The 25,488-nt window shown below is 58.5% G+C and overlaps 1 protein-coding gene across 1 annotated transcript; it reads left to right on the forward strand.

Annotated features, from left to right (window-relative positions):
- The first annotated feature begins 462 nt into the window (after positions 1-462).
- LOC104025334 (syntaxin-binding protein 1) lies at positions 463-23,938 on the forward strand. The gene is made up of 19 exons (XM_075717176.1): positions 463-521; positions 12,894-12,943; positions 13,132-13,213; positions 13,965-14,041; positions 14,263-14,341; positions 14,699-14,802; positions 15,630-15,778; positions 16,165-16,249; positions 16,449-16,579; positions 17,026-17,133; positions 17,250-17,310; positions 17,939-18,004; positions 18,191-18,271; positions 18,392-18,530; positions 18,745-18,854; positions 19,033-19,134; positions 20,303-20,388; positions 20,702-20,856; positions 23,346-23,938. The coding sequence occupies exons 1-19, from the start codon at positions 485-487 to the stop codon at positions 23,426-23,428; spliced, it is 1,785 nt and encodes a 594-aa protein (XP_075573291.1). The 5' UTR covers positions 463-484; the 3' UTR covers positions 23,429-23,938.
- The last annotated feature ends 1,550 nt before the right edge of the window (positions 23,939-25,488 follow it).

Below are 25,488 nucleotides of genomic sequence, written 5' to 3' on the forward strand. Positions count from 1 at the left end.
GCAGAGGGTGCGTGCTGTGTGCGGGGGGTGCTGTGTGCGGGGGGTGCTGTGTGCGGGGGGTGCTGTGTGCGGGGGGTCCTGGGCAGAGGGTGCGTGCTGTGTGCGGGGGGGTGCTGTGTGCGGGGGGTGCTGTGTGCGGGGGTGTGTGCTGTGTGCGGGGGGTGCTGGGCAGAGGGTGCGTGCCGGGTGCGGTGTTGCTGGCTGCCAGCGGGGGGCGCTGCGCTGCGGCGCGGGGCGCGCGGGGGCGGTGCGTAGTGACGCGCGTCCCGCCCCCCGCCGGCCCTTCCTCCCCCCCCGCAGTCAGCTGAGCCCCGCCGCGGCCGCCGGAGCCCGCTGCCCCCCCCGCCCGCCCGGTCTCCCCCCCTTCCCTCCCTCCGCATCCCTGCGCCGCCCGGCGCTGCGCCCGCCACCCGCAGCCTCGCCCGGCGGTGTGTGCGTGTGTGCCCCCTGCCCCAGCCGCTGCCGACCCCCCCGGCACGGAGACATGGCCCCCATCGGACTCAAGGCTGTGGTGGGAGAAAGTAAGATCCGCGTCCGGCCGCGCTACTTGCGCACCCCGCGGGGTGGGGGGGGTGAGGCTGACCGGGGGGTGCAGCTCTCCGGGGGGGGGGGGGGGGGGTGAAGCGGGCCGGGCTCCCGCTCCCCTTTTCCGCGGGCGGGGGGATGCTGCGGATGCACAATAGGGACCCTCGGGGCGGCATCAGTGCCCGGCGGGGGGGGCACGACACGGACGCCCCCGTGGGGCAGCCGGCGGGGCGTGGGGACAAGCCGGCCCGGTGGGCTGGGGAGGGAGGGGTCGGGGCTTGCTGCCTCCCTCCGGGTTTTATTATTTAATTTTTGGGGGGTGTGTTGAGGCTGTTGCGATTTTTCTGCAGTGCTGAGGGGAGGGGAGGAGAAGGGGGGCGGTGGAAGAAGGAGGGGGGATAAAGAGGGAAGCCAGAGGCGCTCGAGTCTTCCCCCCCCTCCCCCCGCCTCTGGCTCCTAAATGGCCGAGGGGCGATCGGCCCGTCAGAGCATGATCAGGAAAGCCCGATCGCCCCCCCAATCGGGGGGGCTGAGGCCGGGGAGGGGGCCCGGGGGGGCACAGGGGTGTCCGGTTGGGCAGCAGTCCCCCCCCCCCCCCCCAGCGCCGCCGCGGTGACAGGCCGGGCGCCTCTCGGCTTTGTCTGCAGCAAATCCCCCTTTAATGGCTTTATTTTTGTATTATTATTTTCCCGGACGTGGCTTCGCTTCCCTGATCCCGGGGCTGCCGTGCCCCCCCCCCCCTCCCCGCAACCTCGCCCCGGGTATTTCTGCGCCCTTTGGGGTCGCGATCCACCGCGCTATTTTTGGCAGCCGAGCTGCGGGGTGGGGAGGGGAAGGCGAGTGGGAACGGAGCAGCCCCGGGTTTGCTTCCTCCTTCCCCCGGCTGTTGCAAGATGGTATTTTCAACGTCTTGATGGCGGGGGGGGTGGGGGGGTGGGGGGGTGGTGTTCTCCGAAACGCCCGAGGCTGGAGCGGAGGGGGTGGCGGCTCCTTTCCCCGTGGCGAAATTAAAGCGAAAAACTCCGCATTGAAAACATAACTAAATCGAGAGCAGAAACGGCAGGAACCGGTGGAAACTTCCCCCGGGCTCCCCGCAGCCATGAAAAGCCTTTCTCGGCCCTCCCCTCTCCTCTTGCATGATTTATTTCCGTGGCATCGCGGGCAGCCGGGGCCGGGTCTCCTTTTTTCCGGGGGCGGGGGGGACACGGACACACGGTTGGTGTGTAATCTGGTGGTGGTGGTGGTGGGGGTACGTGGGTGAAATCCCCGCGGGTGGGGTGGCTCCGGCAGCCGCCGCGTTGTGCAGCGAAACCCTCCCGCGCAGGCTGCGGATGGTGCGGCCGGGGCTGGTGGTGTGATCGGGTGGGTGGTGATGTGAGGGGGGGGGATATCCCCCTGGATTGATGTCCCTGCTTTGTTTCCAGTCGTCACCTGCCCCGGGGATGGGGGGCTGCGCCATCCCTACGCCTCCACACCCCCCCAGCACCCTGGGGTGCTGCATTGGGGGTTAGAGCCCAGCCAGCTGCAAAATGAAAGGGAAAAGGCAGGGAAATGCCCCGTTGTTTCCCTGCTGCAGGATCAGTTTTGGGGAGGGGGGAGGTTGGATCTTGTGCTTTGCTGTGTTTTCTTGGGGGGGAGATTTGTTCCCTTGCCTCCGGGGTGGGCAGAGGGGCTGCCCCCAGCCCAGCCAGGCGGGGGGGGGGAGCTGGACCAGCCACCCCACATACCCCCAGGCAGGGCCCCATCCAGCTCATCCAGTGCCCTCGCTAAAGAGGGGACAGTGACCAGCACCACTGCATGTCCCTTATTTTCATTCATTGTCTCTGCGATGAAATAGGCTGGGGGAGAGTGCACACATACACACACAGAGGTTCAAGGCAGCATCATGGAAATCTGGCTCAATCCTTCCCTTCAGGGTTTAGTAACAAACTGCTCTGTTCTTCCCTGAAAAATATCATTCCAGACTGAAAATGATAACTGGTAGCTGGGCATCAGTACTATAGCAGGGCTATCGGGGAAGCGTGGGTGTCTGGAAGGAGAGAGCAGGGTTTGTGCAGGCAAAATGCTGCATAGGAGCGAGGGACGGGGCCCTCGGAGGAGCGCCCTGCGGGGTCCAGCCCTCCCCTCCCACCGAGGTTTGAGGTGCCCCTCGGGCTGCCATGGGAAGCTCCTGGTCTTGTTGGGTCAGTTCCTGCCTTGAGGTGCTGTTTTCAGCTAGAGCTGCTCCCCCAGAGTTAGGACCAGGCTGCGGGGTACCCAGATCATCTCCTCCTTCCCTGGGCATCAATGCGGCTAGCACAAGATTTCCCCAGCTCTCCCTCACTGCGCCAGCCTGCTCTTGGGCAGGGATTCCCCCCAGGTTTACCTGCAGGAGAAGATGCTCATAAGGAGCAAGAGATCTGAGCCTGGGGCAGGATATCTCTGCTGGGCTCCCTCCCAAGGAGGGAAGGAAGGAAGGATGCTGCCGCGTTGCCATAGCTCGCTCCACCAGGCCCCACCTCCGGAGCTGCATTCTGCCCTGGCTTCCCTCCAGACCCGGATTATTCTTCTGACCAGCTGGTGCCATAATAAGATGGGTTTTGGAGGCCCCTGGACAGGTGGGAGGAGGTGGGCAGGGGGACGAGGTGGGTGAGCGTCCAGGAGATGGGCAGAACCAGATTGTCACCCCCCAGAGCTGCGGGGTGCGTGCTGGGGGGGCTGTCCCTGCGCCTCCCCGCAGTATCCAGTAGCGATGGCTGCATGCCTCCAGGACTTGCTTTCATCTGGCCGGGGTCGGAGCTGAGTGCGCTCGGCCCCGGACGTGATGCCTGAGGACCAGGTCCTCCTGGTGTGTCTTCTGCTCCCTCTGCGGCTACCTCCCGGGGAACCCCACTGGACAACCAGTCGCTTTGCTCTGGTGCTGCTTAGAAAAATCTCACCCAAGCATGGGAGCTGGTCTCACCTCTGAGGACACCCATCCCCAAATCTTCATCTAACCCCCCACCACATGGACATTCCTCCCATCCTCTCTTGCCCCAGGGCCTCTTTGGATCTTCTCAGGGCAGCCTGCCCCGAGCTTCCCCTGCCCACCTGGTCCCCGCTCTCCTGCAGCACCCTGCAGCACAGAGGAGGAGGAGGAGGAGGCTGGGTTTACTTCACTGAACCATCACCAGTGAGGCAGGATGGGCCGTGATGCAGGCTGACACCTGTGCAGTGCCTGTCACCACAGCAGGCTGGTGCAAGACACGCAGCCAGTGCATATGGGGGTGGTACTGGTGCTGGATCTGAAAACCCCTGGACCCCTTCACCTGCAAGAGGAGAGCAACCTCCCCGAGGGCTTCCTTTTGCTCACGTTACTGTCACAGACAGATGGGAGAAGCAGAGCAGCCCCGGGTTAAGGGAGTGCCCTGCTCCCTTCCAGAGACAGCAAGAAAACACCTTTCCCCCAGGACACCAGCCGATCCTCCCACGGAGCATCCTTGCCTGTACAGCCTCCCACAGAGCTGACCTGTGCCTGGGTGTCTGCTTGCCAGAGCCACACTGAGGAGCCCCACAGTTAAATCCTGCCTGGACGAGGTCTGATGGGCCCTCAGCACCCATGTACAGCACTCGCTGCTGTACCGTGTCACTCAGTGTCCCCATCTGTACCTCTCGAGGGTCCACCCCTGCCTGACCCGTGCTGGGATGTGATGACTCAGGGACCCAGGCTCATGCTGAGCTGCAGGTGCTGTGCTGCACCTCCAGGGACAGGGAGGAGGCACGGGGAGGGCTGCCGGTCCTCTGCCAGCCTCGGGGCACAGCCAGGGACCCTGGGGGCCGGCTGCCGGGTTGCTGGTGCGTGACTCACCAGGCTGCTTGGGGAACCTGCCCGCTCCCACCACCGCTTGGCTGAGGGCACAGGGAGACTTTGGGGGCCAGATGCTGCCTGTTGAGGATGCTCAGAGCCCATCTCTGGGCCCAGGGTATGAGGCTCATGTGCTGCCCCAGAGCCAGCTCTCCAGCCCTGCTGTGATCTCAGTGTGCTGGCAAAATGGCTGGGTGAAGAGGTGACCCATCTGTGCATCTCTGCACAGGTGGTGCATCTCTGTGCCCCATCCCACATGGGTGGGAGCAGACCCTGAAGCCAGTCGCTTCCTGGGCAGCCCACACTCCTGATCGCCTCCCCTGGGGAGTCCCAAGGGCAGTGTGGTGCTGCCCGCCCAACATGTGCGTACAGGAATGGGCGTGTGGCAAAGCCTCTGCTGGGACTTTTAGCATTTGCCCCCTTGGGATTCTGTTGCCAGGACCTGTCTCACTTCCAACATCAGCTCTGAGTTGGAAAAGCTTGAAAAAAATATATCCAAAATTCAGGGCTCACCTTCACATGCATTGCAGAGCACTTTCAGTCTCCAAACCATGGTCTACACCAGGGGCTGAGGAATACTTGCCTGTACTGACCATGGAATGTTACCAAGAATGACAAACCTCACTTTGGCCGGTCTACACCCACCCACCGGTGTCTGCATGTGCAGGAAGGTTGAAAAAGCCACCGACATAGAGGACTTAGACTCTTTCCCTCTTGAAAAAAAAAAAAAAAAAAGAAAAGTAAGGTCTGGGTCTAATTCCTCTGCACCTCTCAGGAAAAATGTCCCAGGAGTGATTCCCTCCCTCTTCCCACGAAGTCAACACATTTAAAAAGAGAATCATCGTCACATGGCTTTTAGTTGCACGCTGAGAAGCAGATGCTATGTCAACCAACTCGCAGTGCAGGAAGGAGCTTGGCTCTTGTGTTTTGGAAAGTGCAAAAATAGATCAAGCTAAAGGTGCATTCATTTATGGGCTTCCACATTGCCCATGTACCCACACAAACACATGAATGTGTATACACACACATTGACATGTGCTATAGGGTCATTTATGGAGCCCATCAGATGATTTGATGTTGTGCCACTGAGGGAGCAGCAAAGACCACTCAGAGTTGGACCAGCTGAGCCACACATCAGCTGCCCTTCAGCCTGTCCCTGGTGTCCATGTGGGCACAAGAGACCAGCCCAGCCTGGATTCCCATGGAACCAAGCCTGAAGAGCCCCAATTTGTTGGTGTTTTGCTCCTTCTTGGTTCAAGGCAGAGAGGAACCAGCTCAGCAAGTCATGGCCGCACACATAGGAGAGCATGACTTACCCCTGGGAGAGGATCATCTCCCCTCCAGGACGCTGTGATACCCTGTGCATGCCATCCTGCTGCAGGAAAGCTCTTGGCTCCTCTTGGCACTGAAGCACCACCAACATTGGCTACACCAACAGCACCTACAGCCACTGGCAGCCAGGTCCAGCATCTCTGCTGCGGATGGTAACACCTGGTGGAAGAAGACAAGCATTACCGAAGGGTGATGCCTTCAAAAGGGACCTGTGGCCCGTTGACTCTACCCAAATGGAGAAACTCTGCTCAACTCCCAGACCCTTGTGCAGACCCGAGGAAACTGTGCCAGGAGTGATCCTGCAGTGAAAATCCTTGTGAATTTTACCCCGTTTCTCTAGTCCAGTCGATGAGACCAATTCATGGGCATGATCATGCATTTAATTTCCCTTATTTCCTTTTGGGTGTATTATTCAATTTGTAAAGAGTTCAAGACCTTCAGGTCTCTGTCCTCCTTCTCTCTAGGCTATGCAGGTTTCCCACGGCTTTGGCCGGCAGGTGTAAATACGTACATCCTTCATGAGAGCAGTGCAAATAGGAAAAGGAGGAATTAATCACAGGTTACTATGATTACCATGACTAATCCTTGAAGCTAGAGCCCCAGCAGCAAAGCAGCACTGCGTGGCTCCCCAGAGTAGCACAAATACTGCTCGGCATGGCTTTGACACGTGGCATGTTTCACCAGTGGCCACGAGGGAGATGTGTGGTGCTGCTCTGATGTGAAATACCAAAGTTCACCTCATCCAGGGTTGGGGAGGAAAGGATGAAGCTGAGCCTGGGCAATTCTGCCAATGCAGGACTTATTGCAGGTGGATGGCATGTGGGCTGCACCACCAGCAGGTTCTTATGTGAGGAATGTGTCCTTCAGAAAGGCTGAGGTCTTCCAGGTGGGCACCAGAAATAATCCAGTGAACAAAATAGGTGTTCAGGACACAGGCTGCTGGAGGGGAGATGTTTGAGACGTGCTTGGTTTATGGACACAGTGGACTCCAGACTCAAATCATCCCTGAGATGGCTCTTAGCTGCTCTGAAGGACATCAGCTAGGCTTTGCCTTCTGTAAATGAAGTTATTCTCTGTGTCCTGAACGGGGTTGATGGCCTTCCTGCCATCCTCTGTTTCATGAAGCCTATTTTATTGGGGACTGCTTGGGGATGGTACACTAGCACCTAGAGATCCCCGACTAAGGTTGTTCAGAGGTAGATATGTGCTCCACTACATTCAGATGTGGTTGTATCTATATAACATTCACACTGTCTTAAGCAATTAGTTAATGAACCAGCAAAAAAGCAGTTGCCAAGCCAACCCAAAGTCAAACATGTTTGTATTGGAGATGCAGCGTGACAGCTTTTTAAGAGGAGTGGGTCTCAAGCAAACTTCACCGTGGCTTTCTGTGATCTGGCTCTCCAGAGCTGCTCCGGGACTTTGGATCCCAAACCAGAGGATGCATGAGAGAGTGAAAGGACTGAGCCCTGCCTGTGACAGGGAAAAGCCCATGGTTAGGACCACTCACCTCCTGTAGGACCTTGGGCAACAGCCTGTTGCCCATCCATAAAGCAACTCCATCTTCCCTTACCACATCAGGCCAAGGTGTGCAGCCTGTGAGGTCCTGGGACATGGCAGCAAAGGAGCATTTCTGAGCAGCAGGAGTCTGGCCTCCTGCACTGCTCCAGGACGAAGGGCTTGGCCATTGCTGCTGACACAGGCCAGGCTTGGGTCAGTGCTAGAGCAGAAATATCCTCTGGCTGCAGCATCCCTCACCTGTCCTGGTGCTCCAGGGTGGGGTGGTGGCCTGGACAAGGTTTTTCTGCTTCCACTGACCAGTGGAGGTCAGGACTGCTCATTAGGTTTCAGTTTTTTTCTGAAGCAGGATAATGGGCTTGGGGCATCCCAAAACGAGTTTGTCTCAGCGCAGGCTGCACTTGGTCACAGCTGTGTGGTTGGTGTGGGCGCAAACGATGGCAGAGTTGGTCCCTCTTCCCCCAGAACCAGTTGGAGACATGGGGCTGTTTGCTTTTGTCATGAGCAAGCGAGACAAGGCAGGCTTGGAGAAAGGCTGCCTGGCCAGCTCGGTATAAACACGGCTAAGCCTCTTGGAGTGACGTATGGGCTTGAGTCCCACTAGGCCACCGTGTCACCAGCTTCTGGCCCTGCTTGAAAACGATGCAGTGGGTCATTTTCATGACACGCGTCACCCCAAGAACAAGCCTAACTGCAGGTGGTGGGCTGGGGGAGGTGGTGCTCTCAAGCATGTCGTCTGCATGATTGCACTTTTAGGACTGTATTACTCAAGAGGACTGGAGGTCCTCCATTTGTGGGTGGGATGTGCTTCCTTGTCCATAGGCACTGATGTTGCCTCTACATTGGAGGATAGGTCCAGAGCTGTCTGTATTGTCTGTTCTCAGTAGAAATTGTAATTAAAATTCTTCCAGCCTGAAGGAAACAGATGCAGCGTGGTAGGTCCAGACAAGCCAAGTGTTGAAGGCACTGGATGAGATATGCATACGCATTTTTTCCCCTGAAACCTGGTTTATCTCCAAGATGAAAAGGTTGACTGTGAGCATCACCGACTGACGTTAGAGCCTAAAAGGTCTGTCTGGCCAGACCAGCTGGGGACATGGGTGGCAACATCTGACCTGCTAATGTGGGAATGTGAGAGTACCACTTCCCAAGAGGTGTCCAGGCTTGACTTGAGGACCTCGGGGAACAGAGGAGCTGCCATTTCCCCTGGGATTCTCTTGCTGATCCTATAACTGAGTGTGGAATTTGCTCAAGGATGCCTTCCCTGGCATTACTCATCCTGGATAGCTCGTACGTGCTGGCATCCCTTCTTCTGGTTAGAGGTGCCCTTGCCAGAGAGGCTGCTTAGAAATTGCCCTGCTCTGAGGATGGGTCCGTGTTTCTTCTCAGCTCTGGCCTTGGCCAAACTTTTGGTCTTGTGGCCCCAGCTCCATTGTTGGCAGCCACATTAGCCAGAACAGCCCCAGAGAGCAGCTGTACCCTGTTGGACTGTACCTTTTGACCTCAAAATTCCCACATCTTCCCCCTTTCCATGCTAGCCCTGGCCACCTGCAGCGTTTAACGTTGCCCTCTTGGTCTACCCAAGCACCAACAGACAACTCTTCTCTAACCTGGGGGTTTAATGGTTGCTGTAAGGATACCTGGGAGGTGCAGGTCATGGCCACGTCTCCTCCAAACAGGACACTGTAGTCTCAAGCTTTTGCTCGGGTTTGTGTCTCCTGCCCTCCTGCGCTTTCCCGGGTCCCCAGAGCCACTTTGGAGGATGCTCTGTGGATTTGCCTCTTTCCTGACCCTGCCCGTGGTCTGAGCTGGCTCTGGCAGCCAGTGGAAGAGCAGACCTGAAGGCTGCTTAACTTTGCAGCCAACTGCCCCATGGTCATGGCATGAGAGGACATTGGTTTAGCAAAGGGCTGTGCCCAAGCACAGGGCAGCTCTGCAGCAGGCTGGGAGCAGGGCTGGCCCCTGGTGCCAGTGGGGGCCCATCTCTGACCAGGGGATGGATGCCCTAAAACCACAAAGCTCAGAGCAATCACCCTCAGAGGTGCCCAGTTTCCGCTGTGGGAGGCCCATCTTGGTGCCAGGATCAGGCCAGCAGCCGCGACAGCACTTTTTGCACTGGGAGGTGCACAGCCAGGCAGATGCTCCCCCCATTGCACACATCCAGCTCAACCCATACAAACACCAAAGAGAGAGAGTTCCCACAAAGCCAGGCACGAAAGATGAAACGTCCCCTGCAGTGGCTGCCACGGCGAGGACAAGCTCAGGGGTGGCTGAGGCAGCCCTTTGGGGAGCCCTTTTTGGGCTCCCCTGCCCTGGGCCCCCATCCCCCTCCTTGCTGCAGCAAACAGAGGGTGCTGGGAGTGCTGCGCCAGCTGAGCCGCGGGAGCCTTTGCACCAACAGCACCTTCCCCTGGGCCCCAGGACGCTCCTTCCCAGCCTCCTTCCTTCCTTCCCCTCCTGGCTCCGGAGCAAAGTGGTATTTTCATCGCAGGGGCAGGATTTCTTTCTGGCTGCTCACAGCCAGACCCTGACCCCTTCCTGGCCTGTATTGCTGCCCGGCGCGTGGTGCGCCGGCACGGCCCCCCGGTGCTTTACTCCCAGTTGCTTGTGATGGAGGTTGTTGGTGTGGGACAGAGGGTGCGTGCATGCTGCCTTGTAAACAGCACTGTTATTCCTGGATCCTTGCTGCAGGGAAGGAGCCAAACGTGAGTAGTGAAAGGAAGAGGAGGGATGTGCTGGCCTCCCTCCTTCCCAGCCCTGCTCCTGCACCAGTGAAGGACCAGAGAGCTGGACTGGGGACACAGGGGCAGCCCTCGCTGCTGGCTTCTGCCCATGGCAGAGACAATTCCCGGTTCACTTTTTTGCTGCGTGGGCGACCTGGATTCGGGTGGGCAGTGCGTATAGGTGCAGGCAGCAGCTATTCCCCCTGCCAGCAGTGTCCAGCTCATGGGTACAGACCACCTGTACCCAGTTACCCTCCATCCCCCTTTCCCTGGCCTGGAGGTACCCTGCACATCCTTTACCAACAAGAGGCTAAGGGACGTGACCAAGGGCAGGCAGGACCCCGAGTCATAGAATCACAGAATGCTTTGGGTTGGAAGGGACCTTTAGAGGTCATCTAGCCCAACCCCACTGCCGTGAGCAGGGACAGCTTTAACTAGATCAGGTTGCTCAGAGCCCCATCCAACCTGACCTTGAATGTTTCCAGGGATGGGGCCTCCACTGCCTCTCTGGGCAACCTGTTCCAGTGCTTCACCACCCTCATTGTAAAAAACTTCTTTCTAATGTCTAGTCTAAATCTATTCTTCTTTAGTTTAAATCCATTATTCTTTGTCCTGTCACAACAGGCCTTATTAAAAAGATTGCCCCCATCCTTCCTATAGGCCCCCTTTAAGTACTGAAAGGCTGCAATAAGGTCTCCTCACAGCCTTCTCTTCTCCAGGCTGAACAACCCCAACTCTCTCAGCTCATCCTCGTAGGAGAGGTGCTCCAGCCCTCGGATCATTTTTGTGGCCCTCCTCTGGACCCTCTCCAACAGGTCCATGTCCTTCTTGTGCTGAGGGCCCCAGAGCTGGACGCAGTGCTGCAGGCGAGGTCTCACCAGAGCAGAGCAGAGGGGCAGAATCCCCTCCCTCGACCTGCTGGCCACGCTTCTTTTGATGCAGCCCAGGATGGGGTTGGCTTTCTGGGCTGCAAGCGCACATTGTTGGCTCATGTCCAGCTTTTCATCTACCAGTACCCCCAAGTCCTTCTCCGCAGGGCTGCTCTAAAACCCTTCATCCCCCAACCTGTACTGATACCAGGGGTTGCCCTGTCCCAGGTGCAGGACCTTGCACATGGCCTTGTTGAACCTCATGAGGTTCACACAGGCCCACCCCTTCAGCTTGTCCAGGTCCCTCTGGATGACATCTTGTCCTCCTGGTGTGTCATGGCCAGCATCCTTCTGGGGCTCCCCTGAGGCAGATGTTGCTGGGAAGGAGATGGATGTGCAGGGGTAGGAATGGCTGCCTCCAGGTTTTACAGCAGGACAGACAGGCCAGTGGTGCTCACAGGCTCCTGGTTTATCCCTGCTGGCACCAGTCCCCACCCTGGTGCCATGGCTCTGAGCCCCGCGGGCAACCTGGGAGGTGTTAAAGCCTTGCTCAGCCCATGAAATCACCACAGGGTGTTTGGATGGTAGCACAGTGAATGAGCCCAGCAGCGTGGGGAAACCACGGGAGCATCCTCCCGGGGGGCTGGGGCCAAGCTGAGCCTGGCAGGGCCCCTCTGCTTTCCTGGTGAGGATGCTCCATGCAGTGCAGGGCGGCTGCAAGGCCCTGGCAGGCCCTGAGCCGCTCATACCCATGCAAATCCCCAGCGGGTGGGAGAGCTGGAAAGATGGGATTGCTTTACCCAAATTCAGCACCACCCAAAAGCAGGAGTTTCTAAGGCTGGGTGCTCCCTGAGCAGTCCCCTCTGCATACCTCCCTCAAGCCTTATTCTAAAAAAGGGACAAATTTAGGCCCCAAGCTGCCCTGTATAAATCCAAATGAAGCTTTACCTAGGGGACCAGCACCCTTGGGGTCACCCCCACAGGGGAAGGGTCCCAAGGCTGAGGCTGGCAGGGTAACACCCTCAACAATGGGCTCCCCACACCTTGCATGTTTTCTAATTTAGAAACATTTCTTAACTGGGTTTTAATTGGGCATTTCCATCCCTGTCCCTGGGTGCAGAGGGTCAGAGCAAAACCCTCCAGGGGAGAAAGCCGGGGAGGAGCACTGTACGGAGGACATGGCGCAGCCGCTCACGGGCGCAGACTCTTTCCCTCGGGCTGAGCAGGGCAGTTCCCTGATGCGTCCCTGCTCTGCAAGGGGTGATGGTTCAAACACCAGGGTAAAAAGGGGACCTTTAGGGTTTTGGGGGCACCTCATGTCCCCCAACACAGATGTTTAGGCAGCATATGTGTCTGGCAGGAGGGCAAGTACCTATTCTGGCAAGGCTTGAAGCCCCCTTCCTGCAATCCAGCCCCAAAAGGTGACATCGCTGACCCACTGCTGGGGCCACCTCCTTGCGTGGCCTTAACCTGCACCCCATGGCAAGCAGCCCTGCAGGCTGGCCCAGGGCAGAAGCGGGGTGTCCGTGCCTGGGAAGGTGTGTGTAGGGTGACCCCAGCCCCGAGGGGTCCCTGGGGCGCAGGGGGACCCACAGGCGCTGCCATCTCAGCCGGTTGCATAACCTCAGTGGCCCCGGGAGGCAAAATGAGATTGTAGAGGATTACAAGGAACAGGCTCAGGCTGCTTGATTCTTGTTTCTAAAAGGAGCTCTTAAGCCGCTGTTGTTTTCCCAGTGCTTCAGATTAGGGCTGAGATGTATGGGGTGGCCCCCAGGCTCCCCAAAGGGACGCCCCCAACCCTCCACCAGCCCACAGCTCCCCACCAGCATGGGCTCCATCTGCTAGTGCCAAGCACGAGAGAAAAACGCGGGGGTGGGGGGTGACCACCTATCCCTGGGTACCCCAAAACCAGCCCCCATATCCTCCCCACTTCCTCAGGAAAGGCACCGGGGGAGCAGGGCTGGCCGTGGCCCCACACATGGGTGGTGGGTTTGGTGCCCCTGGTGCAGACCCCACTGCTGCTGATGGGCCTGGGGGTGCTACAGGGGGGACTTGGGGTGCTCACACCCCCACACTCCCCTGCCAATCCTACCTTTCTTGCAGAGATTATGCACGATGTGATCCGGAAAGTGAAGAAGAAGGGCGAATGGAAGGTGAGCGCCAAACCCTGAGGGGGCCAGGAGAGGAGGAGGAGGAGGAGTAGGAGGAGGAGGAGGGTGGGGAGGAGGAAGCAGGGAAGGGGATAGGTGTGGGCAGGGAGACCCCAAGGGTGGAGAAGGGGTGGGGAAGGGCAGTTCCCTGCCTGCCCGCCATGGTCCAAGCTCACAGCCCCTCTCCCCAGGTGCTGGTGGTGGACCAGCTCAGCATGCGCATGCTCTCCTCCTGCTGCAAGATGACCGACATCATGACGGAGGGCATAACAAGTGAGTACCGGGTCCAGCCGTCTCTTGCAAACCTCGTTGTAGGAAGGGCAAAACCTCCCTCTGTACCAGGGGACTCGCAAAGACATCTCCAGGCTGGCACAAGCCACTTGAAGTGGTGGCACGGCCCCTACCCAGCCCCATCCCGTTTGGGATGGAGACACGCTGCCTCCCGTTGCGCATGGACGACTGTCTCTGTGCCAGGCTGATGTTTCACAGCCTCCCTCCTTGCCTGCTGGGGCTGGAGGAGCCCAAACACCTTGTCTCCTGGCAGTATCTCAGTCCAAGGAGGAGACCAGGTGTCATTTTATGTCAGCCCTATAAATAGCTCCCTGCAGCACTCCAAAAGGAGAAGGAAACCCCAGGCCATGCATCCGGAGGTGTTTGGGGCAGCGGGGGTTTGCCCTGGCCAGGGTACTGCCAGAGCATCACCCCTGGGCCATCCCCTCCAGCGAGGGATGTGAGAATAAACCAAGGCAACAGCAGCATGGGAGCATGCAGACAAATCCACCACCCCCCGGGACCTTGCCAGGCACCCACGCACGCAGCCCATCGGGCACCGTGGGGCTGGGATGGGGTGGGGACAGCCCCTGCCCCAGCTCCCAGGTGGGCAGGGGCGATGGGCTGGGGATGTTTTGGACACGGAGGGGTTGGCAGGGCTGGTCCTGTGCTGTTGTGGGATGGCCAACTACCACATAGCCGAGTGTTCCTGCCCGCATCCGTCCCTGCCACGGTCCCTGTTTTTCCCACGCAGTTGTGGAAGACATCAACAAGCGCCGGGAGCCGCTGCCCAGCCTGGAGGCCGTCTATCTCATCACCCCCTCCGAGAAGGTGAATACACGGTGTGGGGGCACAGTCTTTGGCTGGGGGGAGGCAGAGGGATGCCCACCCTGGGATGGCATCTTGGCTCCAGAGAGGCCAACGGTGCCGCGGGGGCAGTGGACCAGAGGTGCAGAGCTTCACCCATGCCAGGAGGGAGGACCCTGGGTGACCCTGCTGAGATGCCCGCGGTGCCACCCTGCCCAGCCCAGCTGGTCCCTTCTCTCTTGCAGTCCATCCACTCCCTCATCAACGACTTCAAGGATCCCCCCACGTCCAAGTACAGAGCTGCCCACGTCTTCTTCACTGACTGTGAGTACCTGGGGGTCATGGCTCCCACCCCATTGCCCAGGCACCCTGGACCCCCAGCTCCCTGCTGACACCTGCCGGGCAGGAGAGAAGGAGAAAGAGCAAACCACGGGGTGACAGCCCCGTCCTGCCCATGGCACTGGGCGGCTGCAAGTGCAGATGGGTGGTTTCCATCACCTGCTTCCAAAGGGATGGCTGGATCCCTGTGCCCCAGGGCAGGCGCTGCAGGCAGCCAGGCCTCCTCCAAGAAAGAAAAGGAGGGGAGGGGAAGTCCCTGTTGCTAAAACAGGTGCAAGCAAGCAGGGATGGAGGGATGCTGGGATGCTGAGTGCTACCCTCCTCCTCCTCCTTCCCTTGCAGCCTGCCCTGATGCCCTCTTCAACGAGCTGGTGAAATCCCGTGCTGCCAAGGTCATCAAAACTCTGACAGAGATCAACATTGCCTTCCTCCCCTCCGAGTCCCAGGTGAGGCTGGGCTGGGGACCATCCCCGCCGGGGTGGTCCAGGGGATGGGGCAGCCAGGGGATTCTCAGGGTGTTTCTCCAGCCCATCAGGGTTTGTGTAACAGCCTCGCACCCCTCTCCCCTGGCCAGCTCCTCGCCCCCTGCTTGGCTCTTCCTCCCTGTCTCCTTTGATTACTTCTCAGGGCTGATCCGCCATGGGGGATTTAGTGGGCGCCGCACTTTGGCTCTGTGCTGGCAGCTGCATTGGCCAGCTCTGCCCGCAGCCAAGGGCACGGGGGACCCGGCCTGTACCATCTGCCCCTGCGGGAAACAAGGGGGACAGGGAGGGACAGATGGTGCCCGACCTGCTTGGTGCCATTAACCCTTCAAGCCTCAGCATTTCTGGGAAGACAGACAGGCGGAAGATGACCTCTTGGCATCTCCACGTGCAGCCAAATTGGCTTATGGTCTTTACTGGGGGCACGGCTGCAGAACAGCATGTCCCCACTCATCCCCAGGTCTCTGGATCTCTGCCTGGGAGCAGATGACTGCTGTGGGCAGGGGGTCTCCTGCCTCCTCTGCTCACCCTGGGGGGCTACACATGGGTAAGGATCGTGCCATGGAGCCGGAGCTGGGGAAGGCATCAGGGTCCAGAGCTGGCAGCTGAAAGCCCAAGGGATGCCCTGAGCATCACTGAGCTCTGGCTGCCCACTCCCAGGCTTGGCTGGGGACCTTTGTCTGGGGTTGAATCTGGTTTCCAAACCCACTGCAGCGTCCTGCGGGGCCACTCTCCTCCAGACATTCCTCGCAGGACATCCCCCCTAACCTCCCTCCCGCTGCACCTCCCAGGTTTACTCCCTGGATTCAGCCGACTCCTTCCAAAGCTTTTACAGCCCCCACAAGGCCCAGATGAAGAACCCGATCCTGGAGCGCCTGGCAGAACAGATCGCCACGCTGTGTGCCACGCTGAAGGAGTACCCAGCCGTGCGGTACAGGGGGTAAGGGCGGCCAGGTCTGCACCCCTGCCAGGGCTGTGCCGAGCATGGGGCATGGATGAGGCCATGGTGTGTCCAGTGCTGGTGAGGGCGTGGGGATGGAGGAGATTGTGGGATGGACAGACACCCATGCGCAGTGTAAAACCAGGCTCAGACTTGAAGATGCTCTGGAGAGTGGGGTGGGGGGGTTGAGACCCTAAAATCAAAGTGGCTTCAAGGCAAAGCAGAGCACTCCAAGGGGAGGTGGAAATGGGCAACAAAACCTGCTCAGGTCCCTCCTCTCCCATGAGCTAAGGACACTGCACAGGGAAACCGGCAGCTCTTCCCCATCCCATGCTGGCAAGAGCCAGCTGCCCCGCGAAGCTGACCTCTCCTCCTGCCTCCTCCAGAGATTACAAGGACAATGCCATGCTGGCGCAGCTCATCCAGGACAAGCTGGACGCCTACAAGGCTGATGACCCCACCATGGGCGAGGTGAGCAGGGATGGTGTCGGCAGCCCCAGGGGAGGATGCTTGGGTGATGCTTCACTCCTAAAGTCCCACTTGAGCTCTGCCACGTGGTAGTTGCAGCCCCCGAATAGGGACTCTGAAATGGTCCCCAGCTTCTCCTGACCGCCTGCAGGGCTGGAGGAGCCCCCAGCCCCACTGCTGACGGCTCCCTCTTGCTCTGCAGGGTCCGGACAAGGCTCGCTCCCAGCTCCTCATCCTGGATCGTGGCTTCGACCCTGCTTCCCCAGTGCTGCATGAGCTGACCTTCCAGGCGATGAGTTATGACCTGCTGCCCATCGAGAATGACGTCTACAAGTGAGTGCGGCACTGTCTTCCCCATGATCCCCATGGCCCCCAACAAGTCCAGCCCTCGAGTGGGAGTTGGAAGCTCAGCCATGAAGTCTGAGCCTCAGCATCCCTCCAGCCATCACAAGTCATTGGTTGGGAGAAACCATTCCTGCCTGCAGCCTGGCAGGCGTGATGAGCAGGATTGATGCAAAAGGGGCTTTTCTATCCTTCAGCCCTTGCCCCTTCCCAACATTAGCAGCTGAAGGGGTACAAGAAGGCATGATGTGAAACCGAGTTAAAAGAACTTTGCCCTGCTGCTGGCAGAGCCAAGAGGAGCCCCCGTGTCCCCCCATCTCCCCCACTCCTCCCTAGAGCCCAGGCAGTGAGGAGACTGTGTGCCCGCCCAGGCAGTGAGGAGACTGTGTGCCCCCCCAGCCTTGTCCCCTCTGTGACGCTCCCTGTTCTCTTCCCAGGTATGAGACAAGTGGCATCGGAGAAGCCCGGATTAAGGAGGTTCTCCTGGATGAGGACGATGACCTGTGGGTTACCTTGCGCCACAAACACATCGCCGAGGTGTCCCAGTGAGTGTCCCCACACGTGGTTTGCCAACTGGGTGGGACATCAGCTCAGCATTGCCACCCGCCCTGCTGTTAGGGTCCCCTCCCTGCTGACGGCTGTGCCCTCCTCCTCTCCCCAGGGAGGTGACCCGGTCCCTGAAGGAGTTTTCTTCAAGCAAGAGGATGAACACAGGCGATAAGGTGAACTAATTGCACCCACCAAGCTGGGGATGGGTACCCAGGGGGCTCAGCCATGGGCTGGCACATGGCGGAGTCTCCCGGAGGATACCTGATGGGGACTTCTGCAAAGGGCCAAGGGTGCTTAGGTCCCTGACAGGGGGAGATGACTGTGGGGTGCCAGCCCTACGCCTGGGGCTGGGGAAACAGGGTGCCTTGGGAGAGCACTGTGCCATGGGGCTCGGTTTGCCCCCAGCACAGGGTCCGTGCCCATCCCGCAGTGGCTACCTCTGTCCCCAGCCAGTTCCCTTGCAGAGACCCTGAGTTAGTGGCAGTGAGGGAACCCCAGTGGAAATAGGATGTAAAAGTGGACAGAAGCTGAAAGCACCATCTCAGCCTCAGCCAAGCACACGGAGCTCCTGGAGGAAGGTCCTGGGGGGATTTCTCCCCCTGGCACTGCAGTTTGCAGAGCTGCAGACCCCCTCCGTGCCCCTCAGCCACAGTGGAGGAGACCTGGCAATGCCACGGCAGGCATCACCAAACCCCCGTGAGGGGCTCGCATGAGGACAGAAGTCCTTGGCAGGGTCATCCCCTCTCTACTCATGGTTGCTAAGTCCCCAAGGGTGAGTGACCATGTCTCCTTCCCTCGCAGACCACCATGAGAGACCTGTCCCAGATGCTGAAGAAGATGCCACAGTACCAGAAGGAGCTCAGCAAGGTATGAGGAGGGGGGTAGATGTCTGTGCAGAGCGGCTGGTGCTGAGCCCACCCAGGGAGCAGACGATGGCAGCTCTCCCTGGAGGGTCCCCGGCTGTGGGCAGGGGCTGAGGCCAGAGTGGTGGCACGGGGACCTTCAGCTGCTGCCAGCACCGCAGTGGTGACTGCACCACTTGTGTCTCCCCAGTACTCGACCCATCTGCACCTGGCTGAGGACTGCATGAAGCACTACCAGGGCACGGTGGACAAGCTCTGCAGAGTCGAACAGGTACTAGCTCCCCCAGCCTCACATCCCTTCCCCACATCCCCATGGAGACAACTGGGGCTGGTAGCTCCTGCCCCACAGCTCAGTGAGCTGTGGGGTGACGAGTACGTGTGTCCTCTGCAGGACTTGGCCATGGGCACTGATGCTGAAGGTGAGAAGATCAAGGACCCCATGAGGGCCATTGTCCCCATCCTGCTGGATGGGAACGTCAGCACCTATGACAAGATCCGCATCATCTTGCTCTACATCTTCCTGAAGAACGGTGAGGAGGACACCTGGGCAGGGGTGGGCGAGATGTGCAGGCTGCTCTGGGTGGCAGACAGCTCAGGGTTCGGCCAAGATGAGCTGGATGGAAAAGCTCAGCCCTGTCTCCCCGACCACCACCAGGCCAGGTGTCCTAAGGTGACAATGGAGGGGCTGTGTCCCCACCGGGAGGCATTCCTCAGGAGGACACCATCTCCCCATTGCTTTTCTAGGTATCACCGAGGAGAACCTGAACAAGCTGATCCAGCATGCTCAGATCCCAGCTGAGGACAGCGAGATCATCACCAACATGGCCCACCTCGGGGTGCCCATCATCACAGATGTGAGTGTCCGCCTCCCGCTCCCCGCAGCTCTCCTTGCCCCTCGGGACGACCATAGCACCCACTCGGCTATGGGAACCGCGTACCCCCTGGGGTGCCTCCAGCACCCCTCTGGGGTGGCCCCAATCCCACCGTCAGAGCCCCCGTGTCTCACGGTATCCGTGTGCTCTTTCTGCCCAGTCCACCCTGCGCCGCCGGAGCAAGCCGGAGCGGAAGGAGCGGATCAGCGAGCAGACCTACCAGCTCTCCCGATGGACCCCTGTAATTAAGGACATCATGGAGGTGAGCCAGCAAGGATAGGGACAAGGGACAGAGCGGGGACCTCAGCACTGCCCAGGAAGGGACCTGCAGAGAGCTGGCTGCTTGCAGCCCAAACCCTGACATGTGCCCTCCAGGCTGCTCACTGCCTGCAATTACAACAAGGTTGGGATGCTTTGGGAGGCTTTTCTGACCCCCACATGCATGCTGGCCCCAGGCGGGGTGCATGGCCCCAGCCAGGCTTGCGCAGCATCCCTGCAATACAAAATGCAATAACAAACTGGTTGCTCCTTGTGCTGCACTGTGTGCCACGATGGGCACGGCTGGGTGACCTTGTTGCAGCATTACCCGTGTCCCAGCCGGCGGACAGGCACAGTGCCATTCACCCCTGCCCACAGGCACAGTCATGCCTGTACCCACGGGAGCTACCCCACGAGCTCTGCGCTTGGATGGCACTGGGCAGAGCCAAAAAGTGATTTTTTTCCAGGCACTGCCTTCCTCCTGACCTGCTCCCTCCCAGCCACCCCTCGAATCAGAGCAACCTCCCAGGGTTTGCCCAGAGCCAGGGGATCGCAGGCACCAAAACTGCTCCCAACACAGACATTTCCCACCTGCTCAGACAGACAGACAGACCGACCCTGGAACCACATTTTGGGGAGGGGGATATCACTGCAGTTCAGTGCCACCTCTGCTCCCAGGCACTGATGACAAGCAGAGCCACAGCTCCCGCAATTTCCAGAAGCACACAGCTCTTGCCTTCCTCTACCATAGTCTGTGCAAACCCTCCCAGGGTGGCTTCACCCCCAGGGCACCCCTAAACCTCATCCCTAGGACCAAAGGGGGCTGCACAGGGCAACATCATCTCACCAATATCTCACAGATGGCATTAACCCTCCACCACTGATGAAAGCAAGAGCAGGTTCCTCACCCTAGGGCGGTGGGTCACAGGTATGAAGCCTCCAGCAAAGCTCACGCCCCTGAGCTTCCCAAGCACGACCCTCCTCCCCCTAAGTGCACCCTACTACAGGAACACAGTCAAATTGTTCCAAAAAGTAAGGCTATGCAAATACATGCAAATGAATCCTGATCCAGTTGGGCCAATCCTCCTGGGCACAGCCCTGCAGAGGGGCTCTCGGGCCAGGGGCTGTGCCCGGCTCCTCGCTGACCCCTGGCCGGGGCTCTCTGCCCGCAGGACGCCATCGATGACAAGCTGGACACCAAGCACTACCCGTACATCTCCACCCGCTCCTCCGCCTCCTTCAGCACCACTGCCGTCAGGTGGGTCCCCCGCTCCCCCCGCCTTCCCCCTATACGTTAGCACGTATATCACCATTAGCATCCATCCCTCACCTGCCCAGAGGGGCCGTAGCCATCAGCAGGTCTGTGAGCTGCTCTGCTGTCATTCAGGCATTCCGTGCCTCAGTTTCCCTGCCTGTAACAGTGAGCAGCGCTTGTGGCTGGAAAGCTGGACTTCACCTGCTCTAGCGGCAATTTTAAGCTAATTAATCTGTGATTTAGTTAAGATGTGAACTCAATGCACAGTTTGTTGCCTCCTGCCCATCCTTCATCCCTCTCCTCTCCTTCTCTCTAGTGCCCGCTATGGCCACTGGCACAAGAACAAGGCCCCCGGCGAGTACCGAAGCGGCCCCCGCCTCATCATCTTCATCCTGGGTGGCGTCAGCATGAACGAGATGCGCTGTGCCTATGAGGTGACGCAAGCCAGCGGCAAGTGGGAAGTGCTAATAGGTGAGTGGGAGCCAGGGCCAGACCCTGCGCCCCGTCGCGCTGGCTGCTCATCCCACGCTCCCTCTGCCATCCCGTAAATTCCTGGCTCCAGATTGACTGTGGGAGCTGGAACTCTGCAGAAAGGTCTTCTCCTGTCGCCCAGTGTCACCCCTCTGTCCCCCCTCCCTAGGGACAGGACACGTCCCTCCACCCATTCCCATTTTTGCTCCCATTTTGTTTCTCCCTGTCTGGTTTTGTTCAAGCAGAGCTCGGTGAAAGGGAAGGGGTTTTGCAGTTTGAATTGCTCCTGTCACACCTGTGTTGCACACTCATCCTCAGGGACGTTACAGGGAGAAAAAATGAAAGAGAGAGGCGTGCAACGCGGCACGCCAACCACGATGTGTACTGTGCATGCAACAGGAGATGCGTTTTCCTGTTGTACATGTGCTGCGTGTCCTGTTGCACATGCAATGCAACAGGAGATGCATTTTCCTGTTGGCCACAAGCTGCGCAGCGTGTGTGCAACAGGATATGCATTGTGTGCTCAGTCTCAGCACCCCGGCTGTGCTCCCAAAGGAGCCATGGTTCAGGCGTGGAGGACATGGTGGAAGCCCTGCCAGATGTTAGCAAGAAGGTTTTAGGTCCCCTAAAATTCCCCTTGGGGAAGCACAGCTGGATACACACCTTGTAGGGCAGGGGCGGGAGCCCCTCACTGTCTGATCTGGTCCCTGGATTCTCGCCAGGGTCACCTGGTAGAGCCTCTTGCCAGCGTCTCATCTGCTCCTTGTATTCCCCTGGGAGCAGAAGCCCCCTCTCCATCACCTCCCACAGCCCCCGGCCGTGTCCCCCTGCCACTGGCCCCACCACCACCGCCCAGCTCCATGCAGCCTCTCGCCCATCTCATCCTGCGTCTCTCCGGGGACCATCCCCTGCATGCGCCTACAATGCTCCGGGTGGCAACCGCGTCCTTCCTCACCCCGAAAAATGGTGGTGGGGGGGGGTGGTCTTGGCGCAGCCATCAGCCCCGCTCTGTTCTCCCGCAGGTTCTACTCACATTCTCACTCCCACCAAATTTCTCATGGACCTGAGGCACCCCGACTTCAGGGACTCTACTAGGGTATCATTTGAGGATCAGGCTCCAGCAATGGAGTGAGCCAAAGAAACCAAGTAAAGGCAGCTTACTAATGAAAAAGAAACTCTTCCTCCCTGAAGGGTTTTCTTTAATTCTTCCGTTCCTCCTTTCTTTAATTATTATTTTGGGTTTTGTTTCCATTTGGTTCTCCAATAAGAAAATGCTTGCAGTTCCTCCTACCAGGTGGAAAAGCATCCAGTGCCGCTCCATCATCCCTCTGCCATGTCTCTCGGCCAGACTCTTTCATGCCATGAGTTCCCCCTCACCGGGGCCAGAGGGGCCAGGTGCGGCGGGTTGGGGTCCTGCCTGCCCGGCAGAAGCGTCCTGGGGCCGGGCAGGGGGACAGAGCACCCTGGGATGCTGCCCGCGGTGGGTGGCTGGAGCAGAGCCAGGGGTTCAGTGCCTGGGGGAGAGCGAGCAGCAGTGGGCACATGGCGCAGACCCCAGCACTTGTGCCGGCTCTGGCCCCTCTCATCCCCCATAGCGAAGGTTGGGTGCTGCCGTGACACCCCCCTGCCCCCCAGCTCCAGGGCACGATCGGGCTGAAATCCCGAGTCGATGGGAAAGCTCAGGTTTACTCTTGCAGTGCTTGATGCCTTTGGCTGGGCAGGAGCCCCCCTGATGTTGCAGACCCCCAAACTCTGTGCTGGGGTTTAGCTGACAGCGGTTTTGCCGGCAAGACCCATCGTGGCATCCCCCTGAGCCGCTGCCGTGTGTTGGTCCGTGCGGAGCCAGGGAGGCTGCAGGGGCTGCACGGCGACGTGGAGGGCAGGGGCCGGGCTGCGGGCAGCGTGGCTGGGAGCTGCCATTGGCACTGGGGAACCACTGAGGCTGAGCCTGGCTCTCGGAGCAAGGGGCAGCAGAAGGCGAGAGCCCTTTTCCTCCTCCCCTCCCGCCCGTTCCCTTCCAAGCACCCCTTTGACGCACCGATGCTCCGTGCGGGCAGGGGGAGAGCCTGGGGACCTGCAGAAGGTTCCTCTGTGCCCGGATGCTGCCTGCCCGCACCTCCCGCCCCATGCACCCTGGTGACTTTTTGGCCAGTGCCTGCTGCGTCCCCAGCGGGTCCAGGAGTGATCCCACCGGCCACAACCCCGCTGCACGGGCACCTCCCAGCCCCCGCCTCATCCCGCCCAGCTCCATACATCTTCATTTCTCCTTTTCCGTTCCTTTCCCGTTATCCTCACCCCACAACCCTGCCCCCCCCCATAGACATACATTTTCTTGCAAGCATTTCCACTGGCGCGCGGGGCCGTCGCCGCCAGGTAAGGCCTCGCCGGGGGGACCGGGGAGAGCGGGGCTGGTGGATGGGGTGCAATGGGGGTCCTGAAGCCATCACTGATGCCATCACTGATGCCCACCCCTTCCTCTGCCCCTGCAGGGTCCACGCACATCCTCACCCCACAGAAACTGCTGGACACGCTGAAGAAACTCAATAAAACAGAGGAAGAAAGCAGCAGTTAAAAGGAAACGCCGCCACCGACTCAATGCCGAATTCACCTTCCCTGCTGGGCACCCGGCCCGGGGTGCGATCCTGCACCCAGCCCCAGCCCCGGCCTGGCCCAGCTTTCTCTCTTGTTCTTGTGTTGAACCCCCCTCCCCTCCCGCTGCCTTCCCCATCTCATTTTATCCACAGGGAGGGGACAACAGCCAAAAAAAAAAATATATATATTAAGAAAACCCATGCATTGCGTTTAAAAGAAGAAAAGAAAAAAAAATCTATATATTTGTAGCTGCAGCTATCTGAAGCACCCAGGAGCTCATTGCTGAGTAACCCATCTGCCCATTGCTAGCGAATGATGACAAAAAAACCAACAGAAAAAAACCTTTTTCCAAAAGTTTCGCTCCTCACTGGGGTCCTGTGCGGATGGACGGACAGACGGACGGATGCACCACCATCACTCCAGCCTCTGCTCAGGCAGGCGCCGCGGGCTGGGCTCAGCTCTCGCATTGCTGCTCGCTCTCGGCTGGGGGGTCCCCGCCGCCATCTCCTCGCCCTTGTCTTTTTGGGGTGGTGGGTGCTCCCGCCAGATGTGCACACCAACATCTGGCACGGGGTTGGGGGTGTGGGGGAGGATGTGAGCGCACGCGCATGTGTGTGCGCGTGCACCCAGGATGCTTCAGACTGTGGCAGTTCCCATGTGACAAGGGACCAAAATGGTCAAAACCTGGAGACTGGGCCTGTTGGCTTGCACGGCCGCTCCCCTGCCCTGCTGCAGCCCGGCCTCCCCCTTCTCCGGGTGTTCCTTAAAATGCATATATATATATAAAAAAATAAAAATTTAATTTATATATATATATCTCTCTCTATCTCCATCCATCTCCACGGAAGCTCGGTGCACCCGGCTCTGCTCGTGTCATCCCGTGGTGAAGCGTTTCTGAGCGTGCCGTCGCCCCGAGGCCCCCCCGACTCTCCGGGCCCCCCCTCCAGACTCTGTGTATATTAATGACTGTGTCTCGTGACGTTCTTACAAGCTTGGTGTATAGTGATTTAACCAAACCTCTGATTTTAGTTTTTTGTTTTTTTTTTTTTAATTTTTACACCCAAGGATTGCCCCCACCCTCCCCTGCCATTAGATGCACTGCAATATTTTGGGGTCCATCGTTTTGTTCTCTCCCTCTAAAGGCTGTGACCCCCTTTTCCTTCCCCCAAATCTCTCTATCTTGCCTCGTTGGTGGTTAACCCTCCCCTTCCCTCCCCGTCTGTTCCTTGCCCATAAAGTTAAATATATATTTTTAGGGCAAAGGCTGTATCATTGCACTGATATTTGTTGGTTCCTCCTTGGTCCTCCCCGTTTTGAGTTCCTTCTTGGTTTAGCAATGCAAATGCTTCAGGATCTTGTATGTTGGACATTATTTTTTTTTCTGTTACAGTTATTTATATAAAAAATAATTTATCAAAAAGGAAAACTTAAAAAAAATAATCTAGTCTGTCTTGGAACTTGTTTACCTTGAAATTACTGGAATCTAAATGTTTGAAAGTGTTGAAGCACAAACATGTATCATCTCTGTATATCTGTTCTTCTGTACTAAAGCACTCAAGTGACTAAATAAAAGCGATCTCCATCCCTAGTGCAACCGGGGCTGTGCCGTGCCGCTTGCTCGGGGGCCAGGCATGCAAGGGAAAGGCTTGGGGAAATATTCTCGCCAAACCCCAAATCCTGGTGTGGCTATGCCAAAAATCACCCGAGAAATGGCTTCAAAAAGGAAGAAAAACCCACAAGCCAACCAACTGCATTTATTTTGTTCAAAAATAGGCAACTATCTTAGTACAAAATACCATCCAAATGGCGCTGCTGGTCATTACAAAATAGGACATATGGAAAAAAAACATCATCTTTGCTCCTGGCTATTGAATTTGGGCTAGTCAAATATGGCTGCGCGCTCCCCACGCACCCCGGCTGGGCTGGAGGGTCGCAGCTTCCAGCATGGCCGCGACCTGGCCCATCGGCTCGCTTGGGACACAGGTATGAGCAGATGCAACCACAGACATATAAATCCTCTTTAAAATCTGCCCCCACGCA

This window comes from Pelecanus crispus, chromosome 9, assembly GCF_030463565.1.
Source record: "Pelecanus crispus isolate bPelCri1 chromosome 9, bPelCri1.pri, whole genome shotgun sequence".
NCBI classification, from domain to species: domain Eukaryota; kingdom Metazoa; phylum Chordata; class Aves; order Pelecaniformes; family Pelecanidae; genus Pelecanus; species Pelecanus crispus.